We start from the raw sequence: 25,171 nt of genomic DNA on the forward strand, positions 1-25,171 counted from the left end.
TTTACAGTCGAACCTGAGCCATGAGCACTATTGCGAAATGGCGAGAGAACGTGATTATAAGTAGGTTCTGGCTTCGTTAGCTTGTGTTTAGCAAACCAGCCTCTAGATCGATTACCCTTCTTTGTTCCTAACATGGCGACAGAATAGATAGCAAGATTTTCGCTCCAGGCAGCTCCCACACGGTCTCTACTACGAATAAACAATTTCAACATGCGTTACACGGTAAAAATACAATATGGTTATCAGGAATGCCGTTGCAGAATACTCCAGAATAATTTTTACCAGTTGGACTTCTTTACCGCGTAGCCTAATATAATCACAGAGGTGTTTTTTTTTTTTTGCCCCCATTAAGGTACGTTCACACCCAACGCCGAGCACACAAGCGGGCAAGCGGATTTTCAAAGCGGAGCGGCTGCGAGGCTGGGCGACTGTTCATACCGACCGCGATGCCTTCCGCCCGTTCCGCCCGTTCCGCCGCGGGAATGAAGCAATCCGCCAATCCGCGGCGGACTTGTCGCCATCTTGCGGCACTACGCAATACTTCGCGCGCGCTTCTCGTGCCCTGATTGGCTGCGGCTAAAGCGGCCCACTCTTCCTCGCGGAGCAAATCGGTCCGGGCGCGATACGGGCAAGTTACCGCGGGTTTTCCGCTTTTGCGGATAATCCGCGTCCGCTTTCCGGATCCGCGCTAGGTGTGAACGTGCCTCTATAATGCGCCATTGCCGAAGATCAGACGCTCGTTCTGAAACTCAATACCACGACACCTCAGCGTCTATGCTGCCGCGGCGGTTATATACTCACTTAAATGATCTGCAAGGCTATCAGTCGTAGTAGTGTCACTCCACAATTTACTGTAACCAATGTTTTTAAACATTGGTCACAATGAGCCTTATATTTGACAGCGGGAGAAACTTGTGTTGAAACTGTTTCTTCTACCTCTATGTTTCTCCCTTTCCCGCATAATAAGCCATGTGAGAACACAAGCAGTACCACCACATCTTGTGCCGATATTTCACTACGATAAACCATCGGGCAATCCTCTTGATCTCCTTCAAAACGAACAAAACTATTGCGACTATCTTGTGACACTAAGCATAAATAAATGTGGCGCACATCGGCTTGCCGACACCAAAAAAATAACCTTCACTGAGCTTATCTGAAGAGTAACTTGGCAAAACGCCGAAACAAACCAGTGCTGGACATGCTCGACATGCGCATGTACGCCCAGCAGGAAACGAGGGAGTATACTGTTTTTCCACGCTACACTTTCACGTTAAATCTAATGGTGCAGGTACGAAAGCCCACCAAGATGTTTACTTATAATCTATGCTAATTTTCTACAGGGAGGATTGCGCCGAGCCCACGTCATATATCTCTGCTGATGCCATTATCAATATTTTTACCACATCCGGGAGTATTCTGCACCAATTTAGTCGCCTTAATGTTACGTTATTTCTCGCGTTATTCCCCGCAAGCCTTTGTCCCCCGTATGGAGGACTCTTCAAGGCATTCACTCACATCCGCAACAGCGTCATCCCTTCGTAGCGCTGGCACTACATCAACGTCGCTCACAGCTTGAGGTCTCTGGTGAATTTTGTGCCAAGATCGCTGGGGACATCGCTATACCGACCGACCTGTTACCACATGACGTTCCGGTTGCACGAGATCAGCAAATGGAGGTTCCATTCTCTATGAAAGAACTTCATGCAGCACTGAACACGTGCAGGCGCTCGTCGTCCCCAGGTCCAGATGGAGTGACCTATGCTGCCTTACGTCACCTGGGTCCGAAGGCACAACGCTGTCTCCTGGACATATTCAATCAATCTTGGCATGATGGCGAAGTCCCCGACGAGTGGAAGTGCAGCCGACTGGTGCCTTTGTTGAAGCCCGGAAAGTCTCTGCTGGATTTGGCATCATACCGGCCCATCGCACTAGCAAGCTGCGTCGGCAAGGTCATGGAGAGGATGCTGCTGACACGCATGGAATGGTACCTCGAACATTATAACATCTATCCTGATGCTATGGCTGGCTTTCGACGGGGTCGATCTTCAATCGGCAGCGTCATTGACTTGGTGACCTCCGTTCAGCAGCAGAAAGCTAAGAAACGGCTGTCGGTAGCACTGTTCTTAGACGTGAAAGGTGCCTATGACAACGTGACCCACGAGGCCGTTCTCGAAGCTCTCGAAGCAGCAGAACTTGGAGGTCACGTCTTTCGATGGGTAAGAAGCTACCTCACAAAGAGATCCATGTTCGTCGTAACAGAAGATGGGCCTACGAATAAGCATTTCACAAGTCGTGGGGTGCCACAAGGTGGCGTGCTGAGCCCGACTCTTTTCAACCTAGTTCTGGTGGGGCTCACCGAAACGCTGCCACAGACGGCTAATATATCTCTCTACGCTGACGATATCTGCATCTGGGCGTCAGGCGTGACACGGCCTCAAGTGCGCGCAAGAATACAGAAGGCGGCAACATTGACATCTGCATACCTTCGCCAGCAAGGTTTGACTATCGCTACAGAAAAATGTGCAGCAGTGGCATTTACACGCAAACCGATGTCTTTCTACCCAGTGTGCATTGAAGGCCAATCAATTGCTTATAAAAGCAGCCATAGATTCCTAGGTATCATTGTGGATCGCGACCTAACCTGGAGTCCCCATGTCGCACATCTGAAGAGAAAACTGATATGCATTGAGAACATATTTAGGTTCGTTGCCGGAAAATCATGGGGACCATCCGTGCATTCAATGCTGCAGCTTTATACAGCCCTCTTTCTCGGAGTTCTACGGTACAGCCTTCCTGCCCTGTCCAACACGTGCAAGACTAACATCCGTGCACTACAGAGCGTGCAAGCCCAAGCACTTCGGACATGTCTTGGCCTTCCAAGATGCTCATCGACTGTTGCAACTATCGCTATCGCACAAGAACAGCCGGTCGCAACTCATATCATCGTTGAGACGCTGAGAGCGTACATACGGCATTTGTCACGGCTACCGTCACATCATTTAGCGTGTTTGCCAGCGCGGAGGCCCCATGCTTCATTCTGCGGTATTGTGACAAAACACTACGACATATTACCACCTGGCTTCAAACCTGCGATGCGTCCGGTATCTGCGTTGTGGACTCTGCATCAACCTGACGTGTGCTTATCGGTTCCTGGAATCGTTAAGAAGTCACGCATGTCACCGCTAGCCCTGAAGCAGTTGTCTTTACGTCTGTTGGAAGAAACCTACATTGATCGCATGCTGGTTTACACCGATGGCTCCACTAATTTCAACAGCTCTACCGGAGCGGTGGTTGTTCCATCTGACGACGTACTGTTACAGTTCAAGTTTTCTCACATCACGACGTCGACAGCCGCAGAGCTCGCAGCGCTTCAAGGTGTGGTCAAGTACATCCTACAGCAGCCACCTAATCGATGGGCCATCTTTTGCGACTCCAGGTCAGCCTTACAAACACTGCGGTTTGCTTTAAGGCACGGATTACACGAACAATCCGTGTACGAGATAAGGCACGACTACCACCAAGCACTCGAGGAAGAACATGATATTATATTTCAATGGTTGCCGAGTCATTGCGGAATTGTCGGCAATGATCGCGCGGATGAAGCTGCACGATCGGCTCATGACCAAGATCTGCGGACACCCATACCACTCTTGAGAACAGACGCCGCGTGGCGACTACAATCACTCGCACGCCGTATCACTCTTCTGCAATGGAATACGCCGGGTTTTTCCAGCGCGCGCCTGTATTCGATTGACCCAAATTTGCAACTTCGTTTGCCATCGGGGCTCTCAAGACGCGATGCAACTTTACTGTGCCGCATGTGGTTGGGCGTGGCATTTACGAATGCGTATTCGTGTCTCATTGGAATGGCCAGCAGTGCGGCATGCAACATTTGCGACTGCGAGGAGACGCTTGAACACATTCTATGCCACTGCCCATCATACCACGCTCAACGACGTAGTATGGAAGCCAAGCTCCGTCACCTGGACTCAAGACCGCTGACAGAAAAGAAGATCTTGGGACCTTGGCCTGCGGTCTCGCATACGCGCAAGGCCACGAAAGCCCTCTTGTGCTTCTTGAGGACCACCGGACTTCACGAGCGCCTGTGAACTAACAGCGCGAGTTCGTGTTGTGTAGTTCATCCACCCCTTTCATACTCTTCTTCTTTCTTCTTTACCCTTTCTTTTCTATTATTTCCCCTTCCCCCCACCCCAAGTGCAGGGTAGCCAACCGAGCCAAAGCTTGGTTAACCTCCCTGCCTTTCCTCTTCGTATCTCTCTCTCTCTCTCTCTCGCGTTAAAGTTATCAATATAAGCAGTTACAGCCTCCCTGGTGCTTAGAGCTCGTATTTCTGAAGTCAAATTCATTTCCTTTATGAATCGAAACAGTAATCGAAAGAAATACCTTAAGGCAAAAATATTTTCAATGTTTGAGAACATTTCGTTGTCCCTTTAATGCTGCTGTATTGATATTTGATAGTACAATAGAGATAAACTTAAGCCATCACCTCTTATTAGAGTTTGCAAGTTCATTAAAACTAATTCGCGCTTACCCAAACACATCCCTGAATCTCGTTGGCTAAGATGATATTCTTATTTTAGGTTGCCCTCAGGTTCATAACCATGACGAATCCGAAAATACGCTTCCAGCTTAACGGCATTACAGTTGATAATGTAAGTAACGCTTAATTATATTGGAGAAAATTATTGGCACGTCATTTCTTTTAATTGCTTCTGCATACTTCGTTTGTTCAATTTCATAAACTGCATTGCATAAAGGGCAGAGTGTCCCAAATTTTTGGATTTGGAAGTTATGTTTGCGTGCGACAGCGTCTTTTCTAAAGTTTTTTTTTTCATTTAGACATAAATTATTAAACACGCGTTCATGGGTCTTCTTTCTGCAATGTTAGGATGACGTCCTTACCAAGGATGAAGTTTGCTCCGTGCACAACGAAGGAATACGGCGAATTGTAAGAGGTGCCACTTGCGGCGTTGACGTTCAAGACACACTGAACAGGACTACGTATTTCATAAATGAGGATATAGAAGCCGACATTGTCTTCCTCCTTACAAGGTAAGCTTACATGGAACACAATGTCATGGTCACATGTGCTTTTAGTCTGCACACGCTCGAGTGTGAAAAACATCGACGTTAGACAATGCCTCCAGTGCGAGTGAATTTCCTGTGCTTGTGCCTAGACAAAAATGATATAGCGTTGCCACTTCAGAAAGAGACATTTGAAAATAAGAGTTCTCAGGAACAACAGAAGCCTTTTTCAAGATATTAAAGTGATTTTGCTGGCTATTTACCAGGAATAGCAGAAGTTACGAAATCATAGTTTCCTATATGATTTAGTACAATGAATGTCAAGAGATGCAAATCTTGCTCTAACTGCCCATACTGGGAAGTGTTACGCCATTGATAGAGAGAAACATAATTCGATAATCCAATATTTCTTAAGTTCAAATAAAAATAATGACATCCAACTATTCACTCCGTCCAAAATTTAAGGAGTACCTTGTCATGAAAATATTAGCTGAGCATCCCACATAAGCTAAGTGCATGCTCGTATGCCTAAGTCGGTTGCTGGTAGCAAAGTGGCTGTAACCAGTTATACTGCTCACTATTCCATTGTCATTTCTGTACTGTCACTTTGCCTGATGCACGCCATCAAGGAACATTCAAAAGTTAATACAGCAAAATGAACAAGCACGCGGGTATGAAACATACAGAACACTACGAGCGCGGTAGTGTTCTGTACATACATTCATCTAAAAGCTATGAACCAAGTAGCCCAACAGAACGTCTTCAAAAATGGAGCTGTTGGATACACAGAAATTATGCATTCAAGTTAATATACGGCGATCTTTATTGCAAGCGTGAACCGATCGCTGTTAATGAAGTGTGCAACCCTAAACTCGTTTTCTATATCAGCGAGGAAATCGGAATTGACGTATACATTTATACAGATAATTGCTGCTCTTACTAAACCACCTTGTTGCCTACGTGAGCGGTTTAGAATGCCGTCATTCAGGACTACTTCTAGAAATGAAATATCATCCTACGAGATACGCAGCCTCCTCTAAAACAGTTATATGTATGTATGTATGTGTGTAGGTATGTATGGAGAAAAATTATCTGCACTTTAGTTAAGCGGAGTTAGCCTGACTTTGGTACTTTCGACATAGGCTGTCACTCTTCCCGTGAATCGGGTGGCAATCGCCGGGCAGATTCCAAGGGATGATGTATCGGCCCCCCGAAACGCACCAGGAAAACGCGGACAACTTAGAGTGGGTCATTTTAGTGCGCCAGCGAACGCCGGTTGTAGACCAAAGAGCGAGTCAGATCCAATAGTTGATAATACAAACAAAATATATTCTCCGTTAAGACAGTACAGCATCACACAAACATGCACACTCGGCTGGTATCACTTACAGCTCACAATATAATTTAGATAGTGTTTAAACAACAGGAAAATAAACAAACAGATCACGCGCTACAATTGCAATCTCATGCATTACAAGCTATTTAAGAACACTTAAAATCCTGAATATTCACCAACGTATCCAGTCCACAATTCATGGACGCAGCTTGAATGCTTCTCTTCCAGGAAACACTCACTCATACTCCAGCGCTGATCGTCGTTGTTCCCTTGCATCATCGGTCCCGATGGTTTCTCTTCCAGGAAGGACTCACATAACTTTTCACTGTTCATACGGCATCTACATGAGATTCTTCCAGATCGATGATCGACTGACCGCACAACACCATAAAACACGTCTCCTTTGGCCGACGGAAGCACACTCAACATAACTTCACCATCTCCGGACCGACTCCTGCTTCCGTCCACGGTGCGCGCTTATATTTCCTCGCTCCAGGGTTCCAGAAGCATCGCGTCTGTTCTTTGGCGTGCAGGACAGCCAAAGCTAGGGAAGGGTCTAGATTCTTCTCGCCCGTTCCACTCGTCGTGGCGTCACTCGGCGTCGCATCGTGTTTTCCGTCACGATGTTTCCAGACTTTGCCGGGCATTTGATCCGAGACTGCTGGTTGTCTGCGGCTATTTCGACTGTGTGAGGAAGTACACCGGTGCGCCTGCAGCGTCTTTCCATACTTGTTTTTTCGTTGCGCGCGCTCTGTTACGGGTAACCGCCGGCGCCGGGATTTCGCGTCGTCGTTTTAAATTTTATTTATTTATTTACAGTATTTTTTATTTACAGTATTTATTTATTTACAGAGTGGGAATGGTAGCACTACAGCCGTCAACATGTTTCAAACACCGTTCCGTTTTTGGGTGCAGATTTTCATCGGATTCGCCGCGTGGGACAGCCTCACTGGTTCTGCGCAAGCGCAAGTGCTGGCAATCTCGGCAGCAAATGACGGAGGCATCAACTCGCCCAACCGGCTGAAGAATCACCCGTTCCGCTGTGAGGCTACCGACACATTTCGTGGAAGCTGGCCGCGTCTTACCGCAGCGCTGTCATCCCCGGCTACCAAATCGACCGACGCATCACCATCAGCAGGCCTTAAAAGCAGCTGGAATAGCTTGCGCCACTTCAGTGGGAATGGTAGCACTACAGCCGTCAACATGTTTCAAACAGCGTTCCGTTTTTGGGTGCAGATTTTCATCGGATTCGCCGCGTGGGACAGCCTCACTGGTTCTGCGCAAGCGCAAGTGCTGGCAATCTCGGCAGCAAATGACGGAGGCATCAACTCGCCCAACCGGCTGAAGAATCACCCGTTCCGCTGTGAGGCTACCGACACATTTCGTGGAAGCTGGCCGCGTCTTACCGCAGCGCTGTCATCCCCGGCTACCAAATCGACCGACGCATCACCATCAGCAGGCCTTAAAAGCAGCTGGAATAGCTTGCGCCACTTCAGTGGGAATGGTAGCACTACAGCCGTCAACATGTTTCAAACAGCGTTCCGTTTTTGGGTGCAGATTTTCATTGGATTCGCCGCGTGGGACAGCCTCACTGGTTCTGCGCAAGCGCAAGTGCTGGCAATCTCGGCAGCAAATGACGGAGGCATCAACTCGCCCAACCGGCTGAAGAATCACCCGTTCCGCTGTGAGGCTACCGACACATTTCGTGGAAGCTGGCCGCGTCTTACCGCAGCGCTGTCATCCCCGGCTACCAAATCGACCGACGCATCAACATCAGCAGGCCTTAAAAGCAGCTGGAATAGCTTGCGCCACTTCAGTGGGAATGGTAGCACTACAGCCGTCAACATGTTTCAAACACCGTTCCGTTTTTGGGTGCAGATTTTCATCGGATTCGCCGCGTGGGACAGCCTCACTGGTTCTGCGCAAGCGCAAGTGCTGGCAATCTCGGCAGCAAATGACGGAGGCATCAACTCGCCCAACCGGCTGAAGAATCACCCGTTCCGCTGTGAGGCTACCGACACATTTCGTGCAAGCTGGCCGCGTCTTATCGCAGCGCTGTCATCCCCGGCTACCAAATCGACCGACGCATCAACATCGGCAGGCCTTAAAAGCAGCTGGAATAGCTTGCGCCACTTCAGTGGGAATGGTATCACTACAGCCGTCAACATGTTTCAAACACCGTTCCGTTTTTTGGGTGCAGATTTTAATCGGATTCGCCGCGTGGGACAGCCTCACTGGTTCTGCGCAAGCGTAAGTGCTGGCAATCTCGGCAGCAAATGACGGAGGCATCAACTCGCCCAAACGGCTGAAGAATCACCCGTTCCGCTGTGAGGCTACCGACACATTTCGTGCAAGCTGGCCGCGTCTTACCGCAGCGCTGTCATCCCCGGCTACCAAATCGACCGACGCATCAACATCAGCAGGCCTTAAAAGCAGCTGGAATAGCTTGCGCCACTTCAGTGGGAATGGTAGCACTACAGCCGTCAACATGTTTCAAACACCGTTCCGTTTTTGGGTGCAGGTGAGTACAGCACCTCAACTTCACTGTAAAAAGTCAAACAATGTTTGGCTGCTAGTGCTTCCAGACCCACAAACATTGTTTCAATTAACATGTGAATGTGTGTTTATCGCTAAGTTGTTATTCATGTCTGGCGACGTAGAGCTAAACCCTGGCCCCCCCAGAGACGATCCTAACAAAGAGTTGCTACAGCTCGTTAAATCACTGCACGATAAATTTGATTCTAAACACGAAGAAGTGATGTCTGCCTTGAGTGAAGTCAAAGAGGCTCAGTATTCAATGGAGCAACAAATCGCCGATATCGACAATAGGCTCTCGGCAGTTGAACAAAGCATTCGATCGTCAGAGGGGCAACAGGGGGAAAGCCTCGTGCTTCAAATGGCCGTACTGAACCAGCGGCTCAATGAATTTGAAGACCGTTCACGTCGAGAAAATCTAATATTTCACGGCATAGTAGATGCCGCTGCTGAAACTTGGGCACAGTCCGAAGAAAAAGTTTACTCGATATTCAGCTTTAAGCCTGAACCCTGAATAGCAGCGATGATCGCATTTCCCGCGCGCACAGGCTTGGCCGTTTTGTCCCTAATAAGTCCAGACCTATTATTGTCCGGTTTTCATCATGTAAACTAAGAGAATCATGAAGAGTGGTAAGCGCGACTAGACAGGGACGAAGAAAGAAAACAGCGCTGTGTCCTTGTCTGTTTTCTTTCTTCGTCCCTGTCTAGTCGCGCTTACCACTCTTCATGGATGCAAACCAACTAGCCCGCCAACGTGTTTTAGCTAAGAGAATCAATTCTGTCTTCCAAAAACAAGTTAAAAGCAAGTAGTGTCTCCGTGAGTGAAGACTTTTGTAAGGCAACCAGAACTGTCAGAACGAAATTGTACGATTTTGGCAAGAAAAGCGGCGAACTTTTCACTGTGAGGTACAACAAGCTGTATATCAACAAAAAAATGTTACATTTACTCCCCTGATACCGACAGTGTCTGTGAACTGCAATTGGGCAATGCTGCCAGTACTGTTGAACTGTCGTCTGCCGCTACAAACCACCGTCCTGATTCGTCTTTTTCCTAACAGAAGTTAGGCATCAGCAACGCAGCCAGTCTTCTCAAGGCTTATCATTTTTATTGTCAAATGTGCGCAGTTTAATCAACAAACGCGACGCTCTAACACCTATTATTGATTCATGCGCCGCTGACGTGATTGCATTGACGGAGACCTGGTTGACTGATAAAATTTATAGTGAAGAACTGTTTCACTGTGACCAGAATTATGTTGTGTACCGTCGTGACCGCGATTTAAAACCAGGTGGTGGTGTTCTAATTGCTGTTGCCGACAAAATAGTGTCTGATAGGATTGCACTTACAACGTCCTTAGAGTTGGTTTGTGTGCGTGCCGTCATAAACCACCAAAACACATTGATCTGTGCTTGTTATCGGCCGCCAAATGCACCAACTACTTTCTGCGATGAGCTGCATGACGTTCTTAATTTTCTCGTCTCAGAATTTCCTCACTCTCCGTTGCTTCTTCTGGGAGATTTTAATTTTCCTAGAATAAGTTGGGCTTCGCAATTTCCCTCCGTTGTTGGTTCGTCCGCCGAAAGTGAATCTTTATTAACTTGTGCTTAAATTTCAATCTTGCGCAACTTGTATCTGGGCCTACTAGAAATGGCACTACTTCATCGAACACACTTGACCTGGTCCTTGTCAGTAATCCTAATTTAGCGCATTCATTATCTTGTTTACCCGGGATAAGCGATCACTGTTTCTTACATTTTTTTTGTAAAGGGCCGCGTTACTCGTCAAAAAACCAATCCAAAATTTATCAGAGATTATGCGAGAGGCGATTACACAGCAATTAATAATCAGCTTGCATTATTCATAGACGAGTTCATGCCAGAATTTTTTAGCCGTACCGTAGAAGATAATTGGACCCTATTTAAAAACAAAGCCACATCGCTTGCTGCTAAATATATTCCACTGCGCAGGCTTTCCGGAAGAAACGCTCCCCTTGGTTTTCGACGACACTAAAAAGACTATCCAACAAGAAAAAACGCACTTTTCGTCTTGCGAAACGCTGTCAAACACCTACACGTTGGAATGATTACTCAAACGCACTGCATGCATATCGAATCGCGTTGAGAGAAGCGAAGGTCACCTTCTTTAATACATATCTACCTTCCCTTCTTTCAACTAATCCATCGAAATTTTGGAGCACTATTCAAATAAAAAGATAAATAACATATCTCTTACAGATACTGGTGGTTGCACAATGAGCGATGAAGAATGTTGCAGGGTTCTAAATGACACCTTTGCGAAATCATTTTCTGACTGCTGTACTGACACAGTCCCGTACATGTGCAAAAAGGATTTTTTTTCCTATGGATCCACTTGTTGTTGACTTTGCGGGGATTTTAAAGTTAATTCATAATTTAAAACTATCCTCTTCCTGTGGCGCGGACGAAATTAATTCCAAATTTCTAATAAATACTGCTGTGTACTCCTCTGTGATTTTTATGTACCTTTTCACCCAGTCTATTGAGTGCTCGACTTTGCCCGCAGATTGGAAGGTGGGGAAGGCGGTGCCTCTGTTGAAATCAGGTAACCCGCATTCTCCTCTCAATTACAGGCCCATTTCACTTACCAGCATACCTTGCAAAATCCTTGAACATGTCATATTTTCTAATCTCGTTTCATTTCTTGAATCAAACTCTTTCTTCACTTCATTTCAGCATGGGTTTCGCAAGAACTACTCCTGCGAAACACAACTAATATCGTTTATACATAGCATTTCTTCCTCTTTAGACAAAGGCCAAGTAATTGATTGCATTTTCTTAGATTTTGCTAAAGCTTTTGACAAGGTGTCTCATCGCTTACTACTTCTTAAACTCAGTACTCTTAATATTGACCCTAACATTTTCAATTGGATAGAATGCTTTCTAACTAACCGTACTCAATTTGTAACTGCTAATAATGCTGCATCCCAGCGCTGTGACGTAAAGTCAGGTGTTCCCCAAGGCTCCGTTTTGGGCCCATTGCTATTTTTAATATATATTAATGACTTACCTACTGTTATTAATAGTTCTATAAAACTATTTGCCGACGATTGTGTTCTATACCGTGAAATAACTAATCAGCATGATAACTTTATTCTTCAATCAGACCTAGATAACATATCTAAGTGGTGCTCACAATGGCTTATGTTCCTAAATCCATTAAATGCAAAATCATGTCTTTTTCGCGTCGCACTGACTCATCCACTTCTTTCGGCTATGCTATCAATAACATCAACCTTGATTACGTAACTTCATATAAATATCTCGGAATACAGCTAACCAATAATCTTTCATGGCATGCGCACATCGAATACATCACTAACAATGCCAACAGATCCCTCGGCTACATACGCAGAAATTTTTCTAAAGCCCCCTGCCATTTGAAGTTAATGCTGTACAAAACACTAATTAGACCTAAGCTTGAGTATGCGTCATCTGTGTGGGACCCCGGTCAAAAAACATTATCAGCCATCATCGAGTCAGTTCAAAATCGGTCAGCACGTTTCATTATTTCAAACTATACCCGCACATCTAGCGTTTCACTAATGAAATCAAACCTTGGACTAATTGATTTGCAAACTAGAAGAAAAATTTCTCGCCTATGTCTTTTTCATAAACTCATTTACCAAAATACTTCACTTAAACAGGAACTCATCTCCGAGCCTTCATACATATCGTCACGTCTTGACCATCAGCATAAAGTTTTTATTCCTTTCTGCCGTACTAACGTTTTTTCAGACTCCTTTCTGCCAAAAACCAGTGCCGAGTGGAACCACCTTCCCCCCTCCATCGCCTCCATTGAGGACGTGTCATCCTTCAAGACTGCACTAACCGATCATATCTTAAGCCTCCATTAATTGAGTATTGTTTGAACATGTATTCTAATTAATTTGTTGTATTATTGTGTTCTGTTTTTTACTACATTTTTTGTTATATTACCCACCCCCTCTGTAACGCCTTTATGTGCCCTGAGGGTAATGTAAATAAAATAAAATAAAAAATACTGCGGTCCCGAAGGACCATGCAGGTGGTAAACTATACAGTTGCAGATTTGCAAGCACAAGTGGAGCCGCAAGGCACACAAGCTCACAGAAAAGGGAAACAAAGCTAGCCTATCGGCTTATCTAGATGTATTACAAGAAACCAGCGCAGCCTGCCAAGATAACAAAATAATACAGTTCATAGGAGAGTGACGCATACTATAACATAAAAAAACAAGAAAAAAGCAACCCTACCCCTCCCTTAAAAAGTTATTACTCCTGTAATTGAGTGCAAAACATATAGCAACAAGCAATCGTAGAACAAAGAAAAGTTAACAAAAAACGAACTCTTCCCGAAATACGTCGGGTGCGTAAATGCAGCATTTGCAAATTATGAAGTAACACTACATCAATAAAGCACGTAGTGAAAAAAAGACAAAATACAAAAGTAAAAGCGAAAATAAAAAAGAAAAGTCACATGAACATTCAGTGGTTTACTGTATTTTTAAATCAGTAAGTAGCACACTTTCAAATGCAATTGTAGATTCTAAAGAAACAATATTTCGGGCAGTGAATTCCAATCAGAAATGGTTCGTGGAAAAAAAAGAGTAGTTGCCAAGGTTAGTACGCGTTTGATACAGACAATGCGTGTATGGATAACCCGAGCGAAGAAATTAATAAATCGGAATTACGTACAAAGCACGATATATCAAAAACTTACTTCATCCACTAAAGATGAAAAACTACATATTTATTAAGACAATCATCGCATTCTTGAAAACTTATTCGGCGGAACTGTAAACGATGTTCGTACTTCTCACAATAGCGTTGTGTCGCAATTTATCGACCTCAAGATCGTGAGCTCTTAACAATTTTTTTCCTTATTAGCATCATCGGCATTCTGACGCGAGATGCTCACCTTTATTTCTAATTGGTGTGAAACAACAAAATTATATGACACATGTTTTTTTCTCGAGATAATTATTCTTTCATTTAATATTTTTCAAGCAAGGACCTGGTCGCCAAGCGTATAAAGCACAACGTCACTATTCTTAAAGACGTTTTAGGTAAGTGCGTTTGCTTTGCCATGAATGTTGATTGTACTTTGCTACCACAGCGAGCGTAGATTACGTGTAAGAACCTGGAAAATTTATGACAGCAACACGACCTAAAGCCGGTCGCCTGAGCAATATAAGTGTTCACTAAGCTTATATTATGTAGCTTTACCTACCGGGAGCTTGCACTGCCCGGATAAACTATGTGTTACGACAGACGATGCCTTCATCGTTATAAAGATTTCTTTTGCGAAAACGTTCCCAAAGCGTAGACCACCACTAAGGCCCATTCATCTAAAATGCCTAACGAGACGTTCAAAAATTTCCACACCGACCACAATGTCCACTTTCATAATTAAACATTAGAATCGCCTCCCCTGCCAGAAAAGTGGGGGAAAGCGAACCCTGACGTGAGCGTCCCCGACCAACTATTTTTCTTGATGTCCTGGTTTTCATCGCAATGCGCAATGCGAACTCCTAACCTTTTCCTTTCTTCATGGCGGGAATTGTCCTTTTATAAGCGATCCCAGAACGCCCTGCGGGCGCGCGGAGCACTGGGAAAAGTGTGTTTACGCCGAGTCTGACGGCTGTTCTGTCACGTGCTGCTCATTGGCGAAGTGGGGAAACGAAAGGAAAAGAACACGGCGCCGCTCAATGTCGTAAATACTACACATATCCGAACGTATCTGCATGCATCTCTGCACATGAAATTTGAAAGGAATAATGCAGTCAGTGTATGTATTACCGAGCGAAAGTATATGGGAGGTAGCAGTGAAGCGGCATTCGCGTTATCGCGTGCCGATACAGTTAAGACGCACTATCGCGAGCAATATGGACTCAAACACCGACTGTACACATATACGGCATGGTCTCCTGGGAGAAAAACACGTCTGTTGGGCCTTCACCCACGCGGTTAGCAGCAAAACACTTGTGTTGGTACAGGAAAAAACGACGGTTATGTGTGAAACAATGAAATGCCACAATGAAAGACGTTATTGCAATGTGGCAAAGTGAAAAGGCATGTGACCTCGCTAAAAGATCACATTTCCACATCCGAATCGGCTGATCGTTGACAAGTACACGATCGAGAGAGCATCTCTTATTGCAATATCGCGCATACAAATACGCATTTGACTTGCGCAATAGGGGGGGGGGGGGGCTATTTGTGTGCACCGGCATTTCCGTAGACTCCCTGGTGCCGCGTATTTCGCAAACCAAGCCGCCACGGAAATGTGCTGGGCTGGATAATAATATGCATACTCTAACATTGTGGACTAATTATGGCACTCATGACAGCATCAGGCCACGTACAGCAAAGTGATAGACTTCATAATCCAGCTTCAAGGCTCTTCCGCTAGGCTGCGCGACATACCGGTTTTTGTTACTTTTACACACGAAATAAATATATGAATCCTAGTCGCAACGCGAAAAGGATGCTGGGATCGGTCACTATATTTTACGGTCTGTTCATTTATACCAGGATATAATCCCACGTTCTGGCCGGTTGTCGGTCCCTTTAGCGAATTCAAGAACCTTGTCCGTTATACGGAATATTGTAAAATCAGACGAAACCGCGGAAACAAAAAGCAATGCCATGGATTAGTTATAAACGAGTTTTACTGCATGGCAGGCTTCGGAGCCACGTGAGCGTCCAAGAAGCTCTACAGTTGCTCGGAACTTTTGGCCGACTGCATCTCAGTTGCCGCCAACAACTTTGGCAACCCATACCTGTCCAGACACATGATGCTCAGAAATGCGTGCGCCTTGTCGCTGTCAGGAACCTTGTTGATAATAAAACAGATATCAACCTCTCATGGTATGCGTCCAGTCACTTGCAGTGGCATCAAACGACTCCGTCCTGCCCAGCTGTCCTTGAGACTGCATCGACCCTTCTTGTTACCTTCTTGAAAAAACTGACAGCTGTTCTCGATGCCGTCATCTAACCCTCGTTGTTGATGTCATGTCCTTACTAGGAACTGAACAGGCTCGTGTTTCAAGGTATAAATTAGTATTTACACCTTGAAACTTACTGGCTCATGGTTACATAAGGAATAAACCCATAGCACAGCGAGCGCAACCTTTCAAGCCCTTGTATTCACGTGCGCACTAACAGGTGTCTCCTACTGAGGCGCGCTATCGAGGACGCAACAGCGGTCTTTTGCTTTTAGGCAGTACGCTATTGCTGCTTTTTAAATGCGAAGCATTTCTTAGCGAACTTCTGCGGCTTTGAGCGTATCTATCTATCTATCTATCTATCTATCTATCTATCTATCTATCTATCTATCTATCTATCTATCTATCTATCTATCTATCTATCTATCTATCTATCTATCTATCTATCTATCTAGCCGCCTACGACTTTGTGCTCTCCTGCTCGTTTCGTAAATCGAATGTACACCAAAATTAGTATGGCGTAACATGACTGTATGACGAACATGAATGACGAGTCATAACATGAAAATCATGATATGCATGTCATGAACGACATGATATACATGCCACAGTCTTGGTGATCTTACGGCCGTTTCGTTACCTTGATATATACCAAAATTTATACGGCGTGACAAGAGCGTATGACGAAAACATAACAGGTCCTAACGTGCAAATCATGACACGCATGTCATGCACAGCATGATATACATGCCAGGCTCATGATGCGCTCGCGGCCGTTTCGCTAGCTTGGTATATACCAACATTGGTACTGCGCGACGTTACTGCGTAACGAACATAAATAACATCAGTTAACATGAAAATCATGACACGCATGTCATGTACAGCATGACTTACGTGCCACGCTCATGGTGCGCTGGCGGCCGTTTCGCTAGCTTGGTCTACCCCCGAAATTTGTATTGCGCGACGTTACTGTGTAACGAACATAAATAACATGAGTGGCACGCATTTTCCTCAATGACAGACAAGACGATGTATGCAGCTCTTCGCTGGCTGCTTCACATTACATCGATTCCCACAATGCGTGGGATCTTGCGGCTTTTTTGTTGGCCGCTCTAGAGAGTCGTGAGGAAGCATAGTTTATTTAAACCTCATGGGCCGTTAACGTGTTCCACGAGAGTTTGTCCGGAGAATCTCTACATTTTGTTGGCTTGCCCAGATTAAACAACAAATTTGTTTTTGCTGGCTGAGAGTGATTTTCTCGTGAAACAATGAGATCTTTTATCCCAGGCAGTCAACATGGAAAATTGAGGCTTGAGAAGGCACTATCTTCTTCCATACATATTCTACCGTAAGCATAACACGTCTTGTGTAGTTCTCCTTATGCTTAAAATAGCAAAAAGAATTTTTCTAAACTCAGATTGCCGTCACTAAAATAATGGGGCAAAGGTTTACTAGTTATAAGTGATAAGAATCACCAGAAATTCCTATTTCAGAGAATAATTATTTTTGGAATTACACCCACATTTCCAGGATTTCTACGGGAAACGACACTCTAAAAGCAGATGCACCCTCTAGGAATGTTTTAGATGCGAAGAATCTTATGAGCGAGCTTGATCCGGTGGCGTCCGCGCTCCACTGCGCATGCGCCTATTCTCTTTCCCACTCCCCTCCTTTACGCAGGTCTTCGGTCGCCTTCTCTCCTCTCCTCCCCCGCGCAGCAGCCTGTAAACCCACTCTCTCCTATCCCTCCCCCATTTTACAAAAGCGCGTGCGCTCGGTCGGCTTCCGTCATTCTCGCTTCAGTCCCGTTCAGATGAGTTGTGACGGGAACGTCGGCGCCAGTTCCAGCAGCACTCCAACCTCTGCCGAGATCGAGATCGTCGCGGAGCAGCAGCAGCGCAGGGCTCGCTACGTAATGATGACACAAACACTAAATACAAACCGCAAACACTAACGGAAACGCCGAGTGAACGTAAACTGAAACTTGGTGTGCACCCAGAATGCTGCTTCGCATCCCCTCATGGTTCCCTTTAGTGGGAGATGGTGTAATTTTTTGTCCCACAAGAGTTATCGTTATTCGGCTTGCCTGTGTTTGCTTTGTTAAAACTCCACCCCAATCACTTCCCCATCGTGAATGTTGTGGCCTGCTGATAGTGCGCACAGCGTTTCTGACCTGAAAGTACGGGACGCGCGGCGTTAAAGCAAGGAAGTCCATGAAACACGAATGGCTATTCTTATTGTCAGACAATAACACCCTCCCTATGTTTTCATATTGTAGGTTTTGCCGTAGTTCACGGCAAACGGTGCCGTAAACACTACAGATAAGCACTAAGAGCATCATATTATCAGACACTTGTCAGCACTCATTACTCGCCCCATTGTGCAACGTAGTCGGCCGTTGAGTCATCGGACTAACGCTGTAACGTCGATGAGGACACTTCTGACCTGTTTAGCATAAGCTCACCATGTCACCTTAATGGCGAGTGAGAGCAAGAAATTTTTATCTAGATGGCCATATATATATATATATATATATATATATATATATATATATATATATATATATATATAATATATATATATATATATATATATATATATATACATATATATCATATATATTATGTATAGCTCCGGCAAGAGAAACTGTAATATCAGACGGTAGATAACAGCGCGAACAGCAACAACGTTCAGCACGAGCACTCTCTGCTTAGCGCTGACGATCCGACTGTATAGGGTGCACTTCTTCATCACATCTTTCCCCCTCGCTGAAGACGGAGTCAGCTAGGTGTACTAAGGTGTCGTAAGAACAAGGGGTTCGTGGTATGGTTTGAGGCGATCCACGTGAACAGTTTCGCGGCCTGGGCGACGCAGGTCCGCAGTGGGCGTGAGGGGTTCAATGAGGTAGTTGAAGGGAGAAGTTTGCTGTAGGACACGGTAGGGTCCATGGTACCTGCTGACAAACTTCGAGGAGATACCTGGCGCAGAGGTGGGCGGCACCCACAGCCAAACAAGAGAGTTGGGCGAAAACTGGTTGGGGGGCTGTTCGTCGTCATGTCGAGATTTCTGTAGCCCCTGTTCTTCAGTTGTAAGGGAGCGAGCTAGTTGCCGACATTCTTCTGCATAGCGAGCAGCTTCGGAAAGTGGTGTGCCCTCAGATGAGTCGGGTCGGTAGGGAAAAACGGTGTCGATCGGAGACGATGGTTCTCGGCCATAGTGTAAAAAGAAGGGAAAAAAGCCTGTCGTCGTCTGGGGTGCCGTATTGTAAGCGTACGTTATGTAGGGAAGAGTAAGGTCCCAGTTTGTGTGGTTAGAGGCGACATACATAGAAAGCATGTCGCCAAGAGTTCGGTTGAAGCGTTCGGTCAAGCCGTTTGTTTGCGGCTGATATGCGGTAGTACAGCGGTGAATCACATGACATTCAGCGAGAAGTTCTTGAATTACATCCGCGAGAAAGACGCGTCCTCGATCGCTCAGGAGTTTACGAGGAGCACCATGACGTAGAACAAAGCATTGAAGCAGGAAAGACGCCACGTCACGTGCCGTCGCGGCTGGCAGAGCGGCCGTTTCTGCATATCTCGTGAGGTGGTCTATCGCCACAATAACCCAGCTATTTCCAGCAGATGTATATGGCAGAGGACCGTAAAGGTCTATTCCAATCCGGTCAAATGGTGGCATTGGGCACGGCAACGGCTGCATTGGGCCAGAAGAGTGGCAATGATCGGGCTCGCGGCGTTGGCATTCTGTGCAAGATCGAATGTACTTTTGCATAAATGTGTACATGCCGCGCCAATAAAACCGAAGACGTAGACTAGCGTAGGTTTTAAACAGGCCAGCGTGTGAGCACTGTGGATTGGCATGGAAAGCAGCACATATGCTAGCGCGGAGTTGCCTAGTTATGACAAGTAGCCATTTGCGGCCGTCAGATGGTAGTTGCGGCGATAAAGGATGCCATCACGGACGGCGAAGTGAGAGGCTTGTCGGCGTAGCGCTCGAGATGGCGGGCGAGGGAGTGCATCAGAGAGGTAATCCATCAAAGACGCGATCCACGAATCTTTGTGTTGCTCCAAAGCCATGTTGACGGATCCTAATGGTGAAAATAAGTTGCCTAGAATGGAAACACTCGCAATGTCAGTGGGAACAGGCGAACGCGAAAGACCATCTGCATCGACATGCTTCTGGCCTGAGCGGTACATAACCCGGATGTCGTACTCTTGGAGCCGGAGAGCCCATCGTGCAAAGCGGCCGGAGGGGTCTTTGAGGTAGGACAACCAGCAAAGTGCGTGATGATCGGTAACGACATCGAAGGGTCGACCGTAGAGGTAAGGCCGAAATTTTGTGATGGCCCAGATGATCGCTAGGCATTCTTTCTCAGTTACTGAAGAGTTTGCTTCCGCTCTTGTGAGTGTGCGACTCGCGTACGCAACAACATAGTCTTGGTAGCCGGGCTTTCGTTGGGCGAGGACTGCTCCAAGACCGACACCGCAAGCATCCGTGTGGATTTCTGTAGGAGCACTTGGATCGAAATGGCGCAGTATGGGTGGTGTTGTGAGTAGCTGACGCAGAGTCGCAAACGTATGATCGCAAGCCGGGGACCACGCAGATAGATTGGAGTCTCCCTGAAGCAGGTCTGTCAAAGGTGCCATGATCGAGGCGAAATTGCGAATGAAGCGGCGGAAGTATGAGCAAAGCCCAATGAAACTACGCAACTCTTTCAAAGCACGTGGGCCTCGGGAACTCTTTAACAGCACGTAGCTTAGCGAGATCAGGGAGCATGCCATCTTTCGACACGACATGTCCGAGAATGGTCAGCTTGCGTGCCCCAAAGTGACATTTCTTTAAGTTTGGCTGGAGGCCAGCTTCAGTGAGGCATCGTAAAACCTGCTCCAAGCGACGAAGGTGCGTGGGGAAGTCTGGCGCAAATACCACTACATCATCCAAGTAGCACAAGCATGTGTTTCATTTGAGACCTCGTTGAATAGTGTCCATCATGCGCTCAAATGTCGCGGGCGCATTACGAAGGCCGAATGGCATCACATTAAATTCGTATAAGCCATCCGGTGTGATAAATGCAGTTTTTGGTCTATCTATCCATAGGCACTTGCCAATAACCAGAGCGTAAATCGAGGGAGGAAAAGAACTCTGCACCTTGTAAGCAGTCTAGAGCGTCGTCGATCCGGGGCAAATGATAAACATCCTTTCGTGTTATCTTGTTGAGACGACGATAATCTACGCAAAAGCGTATCGTGCCATCCTTCTGTTTAACTAAAACAACTGGTGATGCCCACAGGCTATTTGAGGGTTGAACGACGCCGCGCTTGAGCATGTCACCTACTTGTTCATCAATGACGCGGCGTTCAGTCAACGATACACGGTATGGTCGCTGCCGTAGTGGTGGGTGAGTACCTGTGTCGATCTGGTGGCATACAGTCGATGTTCTGCCTAGACAAGTGCTCTGGCTGTCGAAAGCTGGGCGAAATTTGTCAAGGAGGCTTACAAGGGCACGGCGTTGCTGCGAGTTGAGACCGTCGTCGATTACATGGTTGAAAATATCACCAGGTGATGTGCCAGTCAGGCGACTACAGAAGAGGGCGTTGACCTCTGATGAACCATCAGGAACGGCTAACGGAGTGAGGGGTTCGCAAGGTTCCATTGTGCCGATACATTCACCGCGAAGCAAGGTAATCGGGAATGGGAATGGACTGCCCACAGGCACGTCGGTCGCACCATATTTAAGGGTAAGAAGAGCGGTTGGGAGTGGTGAGAGGTGGCGATGAAGAAATGTAGCGGAAGGCGTGAAGAGGGCGGTAGCGTCGGAGGCAGCAGAACATGATACAGGGGCCAAGACAGTAGCGTGCGGAGGGATCTGGGTGTATCTAGTGATAATCACCTTCGCGCAGGAAAGAGGACCGTCGGCAGGTAGAGCATCGTCAAGTGATGAGAAGGCGACTTCTGCACGGGCGCAATCAATGACGGCTTAGTGACGAGACAGAAAATCCCAACCTAAAATAATCTCGTGAGAGCAGTGCGGAAGTACGACGAACTCGACTGTGCAGGGCACTCCTTGAATTAGGAGTCTGGCAGTGCACGCCGCGACAGTCTGGACGGGCTGTGCTGTGGCAGTGCGAAGAAACGGACCAAAGAAGGGGATCGTCACTTTTCGGATTGAGCGGCACAGTTTTTCGGTGACGACAGAGATTGCGGCACACGTATCGATGAGAGCAAGAACAGATACACCTTCAAGAACGGCATTAATAACATTTGGCGGCGAAAGAAGAAGGCTTGTACTTAGCGACGGTGACGCAGTTCTTGCCTCGGGAGCTGCGCCATTTAGTTTTCCTTGTCGGGTGCAGATGGACGTCGACGCATCGGAGAGAGCGAGCGACGACGGGGAGAAGGAGAACGGTGGTCGGGAGCTCGTCGAAGGCTTTGTCGCGGAAGTTGCAACTCGCGGTCTGAAGCGTAGAGGAACGTGTGTCCGTACTCAGATGCACTTAGGTCGTCACGTAAATGTAGTTGTCGGCAGCGGCACAGGCGTGCGACGTGTCCGGGTAGGCCACACGAAAAGCAGATTGGCCAGTTGTCAGCTGTGCGCCAGGGATTGGCCACTCGATGAACTGGAGGTCGTGGCGCTGTAGTGACGTAAGGAGGAGTAGACAACGGAGGCGGCGCGCGCCACGTCGGTGGTCGTGGTCGTGGTCGTGCTGCTGCTTCGGCGTACGTCAATGGTGCGGTGACTGGTGGTGCCAGCTCTGGTGGAAGGACCTCAGACAATTGATCTTGTATGATGTGTTGTAGAGAGGGACTGAGCGACGTACTTCGTTCCGGCAGGCTGGGGATGAGCGAGAGCTGGCGAGCAACTTCTTCGCGCACAAAAGCTTTGATCTGCGAGAGAAGGAAAGGGATCTGGCGAGGGAGTTAAGTCGGACAACGATTCTTGGTGCGGGACAGGGCGGCGGGTGACGAGGCGCTGACGGCGGAGCTCGTCATAGCTTTGACACAGCTCAGTAACTTGGGCGACAGTACCCGGGCTTTTGTAAATCAGCATCTGGAATGCGTCCTCGTCTATTCCCTTCAAGATATGCTTGATTCTGTCCGCCTCGGCCATGGTGGTATCGACACGTTTGCACAGGTCGATTACATCCTCAATATAACTGGTGAAGTTCTCGCCAGGCTGTTGAGATCGCGATTGTAGGCGCTGTTCCGCGCGAAGCTTTCGAACAGCAGGAAAGCCGAAGACTTCGCAGAACTTAGTCTTGAACGCTGCCCAGGTCGGAATGTCGGTTTGGAGATTCCGAAGGAACAAGTGAGCAATGCCGGTTAGGTAAATGCTGACGGTGGCCAGTTTCATGGTGTCGTCCCATTTGTTAAGGACACTCACGAGTTCATAGGTAGATAGCCAGTCGTAGACGTCGTGGTCATCAGTGCCGCTGAATATTGGAGGGTCCCGCTGACGGACTGCGCCGGAGCATGTGGTGGCCTGGGGAGCAGGAAGCGGCGGGCTTGTGTTGGATTCGGTGGTCATGGCGGTGGTAGAGTCCGGCTGCGCAACTCCAGGATGCCTAGGAGACCCAGCACCTCCACCAATTATAATAAAGAGCTGAGACACGACCTCGACAAGAGAAACTGTAATATCAGACGGTATATAACAGTAGGCCTAGCCAGCGCGAAGAGCAACAACGTTCAGCACGAGCCCTTTCTGCTTAGCTCTGACGATCCGACTGTATAGGGTGCACTTCTTCTTCATCAGAATATGTATATATATATATATATATATATATATATATATATGTATATATATATATATATATATACACATATATATATGGGCAGTGCCTGTTCATGCGGCTCTTTCTTTTACACATTCAGGTGTGGCTTATCTTGGTGGTGTGTGCTCTTCCTGGAACGCTGGGGTTGCTGAAGACATACCACAATCGTACAGTGGAGTCACAACTATGGCTCACGAGATCGCACATTTGTAAGTTGTCTTTTAATGCAATTGCAAAGTGCAAAGAGCACATGCCTACCCACCATTGTAGCTCGGCGGTTAAAAGTTTTGCGCACTTAAGCTCGAGGACACGGGCTCGATTCCCGGTCACGTTGGCCGCATTTTAATGGAGGCGACATAGAAAAAAAATGTGCTCTTTTTTTAAGTGCATTAACCAACCCTAGGTGGTCCGATGTAGTACTGATCGACTTCCCCACTGCCATAACTCTCTGAATCGTAGCGCGGTTGTGTGGCTTAAGAGTACGTAATTTAATCATATTATCGAAGAACACGTGTTAATAAATAATGAAATATATAGTTACAATTTCCTTTCCGCAGTATATGTCGCCTGCGCATACCAGCCTTTTCTTCTCACTTTCGAGCCTAAACATGCTTGAATTCAGCATAGAATATTATTCATTGTTAATTGTTCTCGTAGAAAAAATTGAATTTGTGCCCGTATAGAACGCAACACACAAGGAAAGGTTTATGAAAAAAAGCTTCAAATGTTTTCATCAAGACACACGCTTGGTGGCTCAGAATTCTCGTATGAATTAGTTCAATTTGTTGATTGGAATCCGTGCTCAAACCACTTGATGTTGAAATCTTTGAGGCGCGCTTGACACTCTGAATGGCTTGGCCGTTTAGTTGTACAAGAAGAAATTACAAGAAGACTTTACTACAATTCGAGGACAGTCTCGCCACGACATCAGTTTATCAGCGTCATATAATAATATCTGGGGTTTAACGTCTCAAATGCACGATGTGATTATGAGAGACGCCGACGTGGGGGCTCCGGAAGTTTCGACCACCTGGGGTTCTTTAACGTGCACCTAAATTAAGTACATGGGCTTCACACATTTTCGTCTACATCGAAAGTGCGGCCGCCGCGGCTGGATCAGCATCATTCCCTATTTCAGCATTACTGCTATCTTGAAGATCGAGAGGAACATTCGCCTGTAAGTCTACAGCACCTGTGGAGTACTTCATAGGTACGGCGGTGAATTTCGCTACGCCCAGTGCGTTCGTTTTCAAGTTAGGGCACTCATTGACGTGAAAGTTTAGGCTGTTGTTCGCATATATTTTCTTTTGGGGAGAGGGGAGCTACCCCCCTACCCCCTCCTTCTGCCGAACTCCTGATGAAGGGGGCGTTTTACCGAGAATAAATAATGAAAATAGGGGTTCTCCTAGTATAGTCGAGGCCTTCGGCAAATGCATCCCCCCTCGCTCCCCCGAAAAAAAATTCCTCGCTACGGGCCTCGAAATATGATTGGATAAACTGGAGGGTTCCCCTTCTTTT

General features: G+C 46.7%; 2 protein-coding genes across 2 annotated transcripts in view; both read left to right on the forward strand.

The window, feature by feature from the left end:
- Positions 1-6,760, forward strand: part of LOC119403257 (uncharacterized) — a 29,926-nt gene extending 23,166 nt beyond the window's left edge. Inside the window, exons 7-9 of the mRNA XM_049418246.1 lie at positions 4,605-4,676; positions 4,913-5,076; positions 6,745-6,760. Of these exons, the coding sequence (XP_049274203.1) occupies positions 4,605-4,676; positions 4,913-5,076; positions 6,745-6,760 (252 nt within the window). The remainder of the gene's footprint in view (positions 1-4,604; positions 4,677-4,912; positions 5,077-6,744) is intronic.
- A 15,477-nt stretch (positions 6,761-22,237) lies between these two features.
- LOC119402005 (metalloprotease mig-17-like) overlaps positions 22,238-25,171 on the forward strand; it is a 29,230-nt gene continuing 26,296 nt past the window's right edge. Inside the window, exons 1-2 of the mRNA XM_049418247.1 lie at positions 22,238-22,337; positions 23,754-23,862. Of these exons, the coding sequence (XP_049274204.1) occupies positions 22,238-22,337; positions 23,754-23,862 (209 nt within the window). The remainder of the gene's footprint in view (positions 22,338-23,753; positions 23,863-25,171) is intronic.

The sequence above is a fragment of the Rhipicephalus sanguineus genome, chromosome 8 (genome assembly GCF_013339695.2).
Source record: "Rhipicephalus sanguineus isolate Rsan-2018 chromosome 8, BIME_Rsan_1.4, whole genome shotgun sequence".
NCBI classification, from domain to species: Eukaryota; Metazoa; Arthropoda; class Arachnida; order Ixodida; family Ixodidae; genus Rhipicephalus; species Rhipicephalus sanguineus.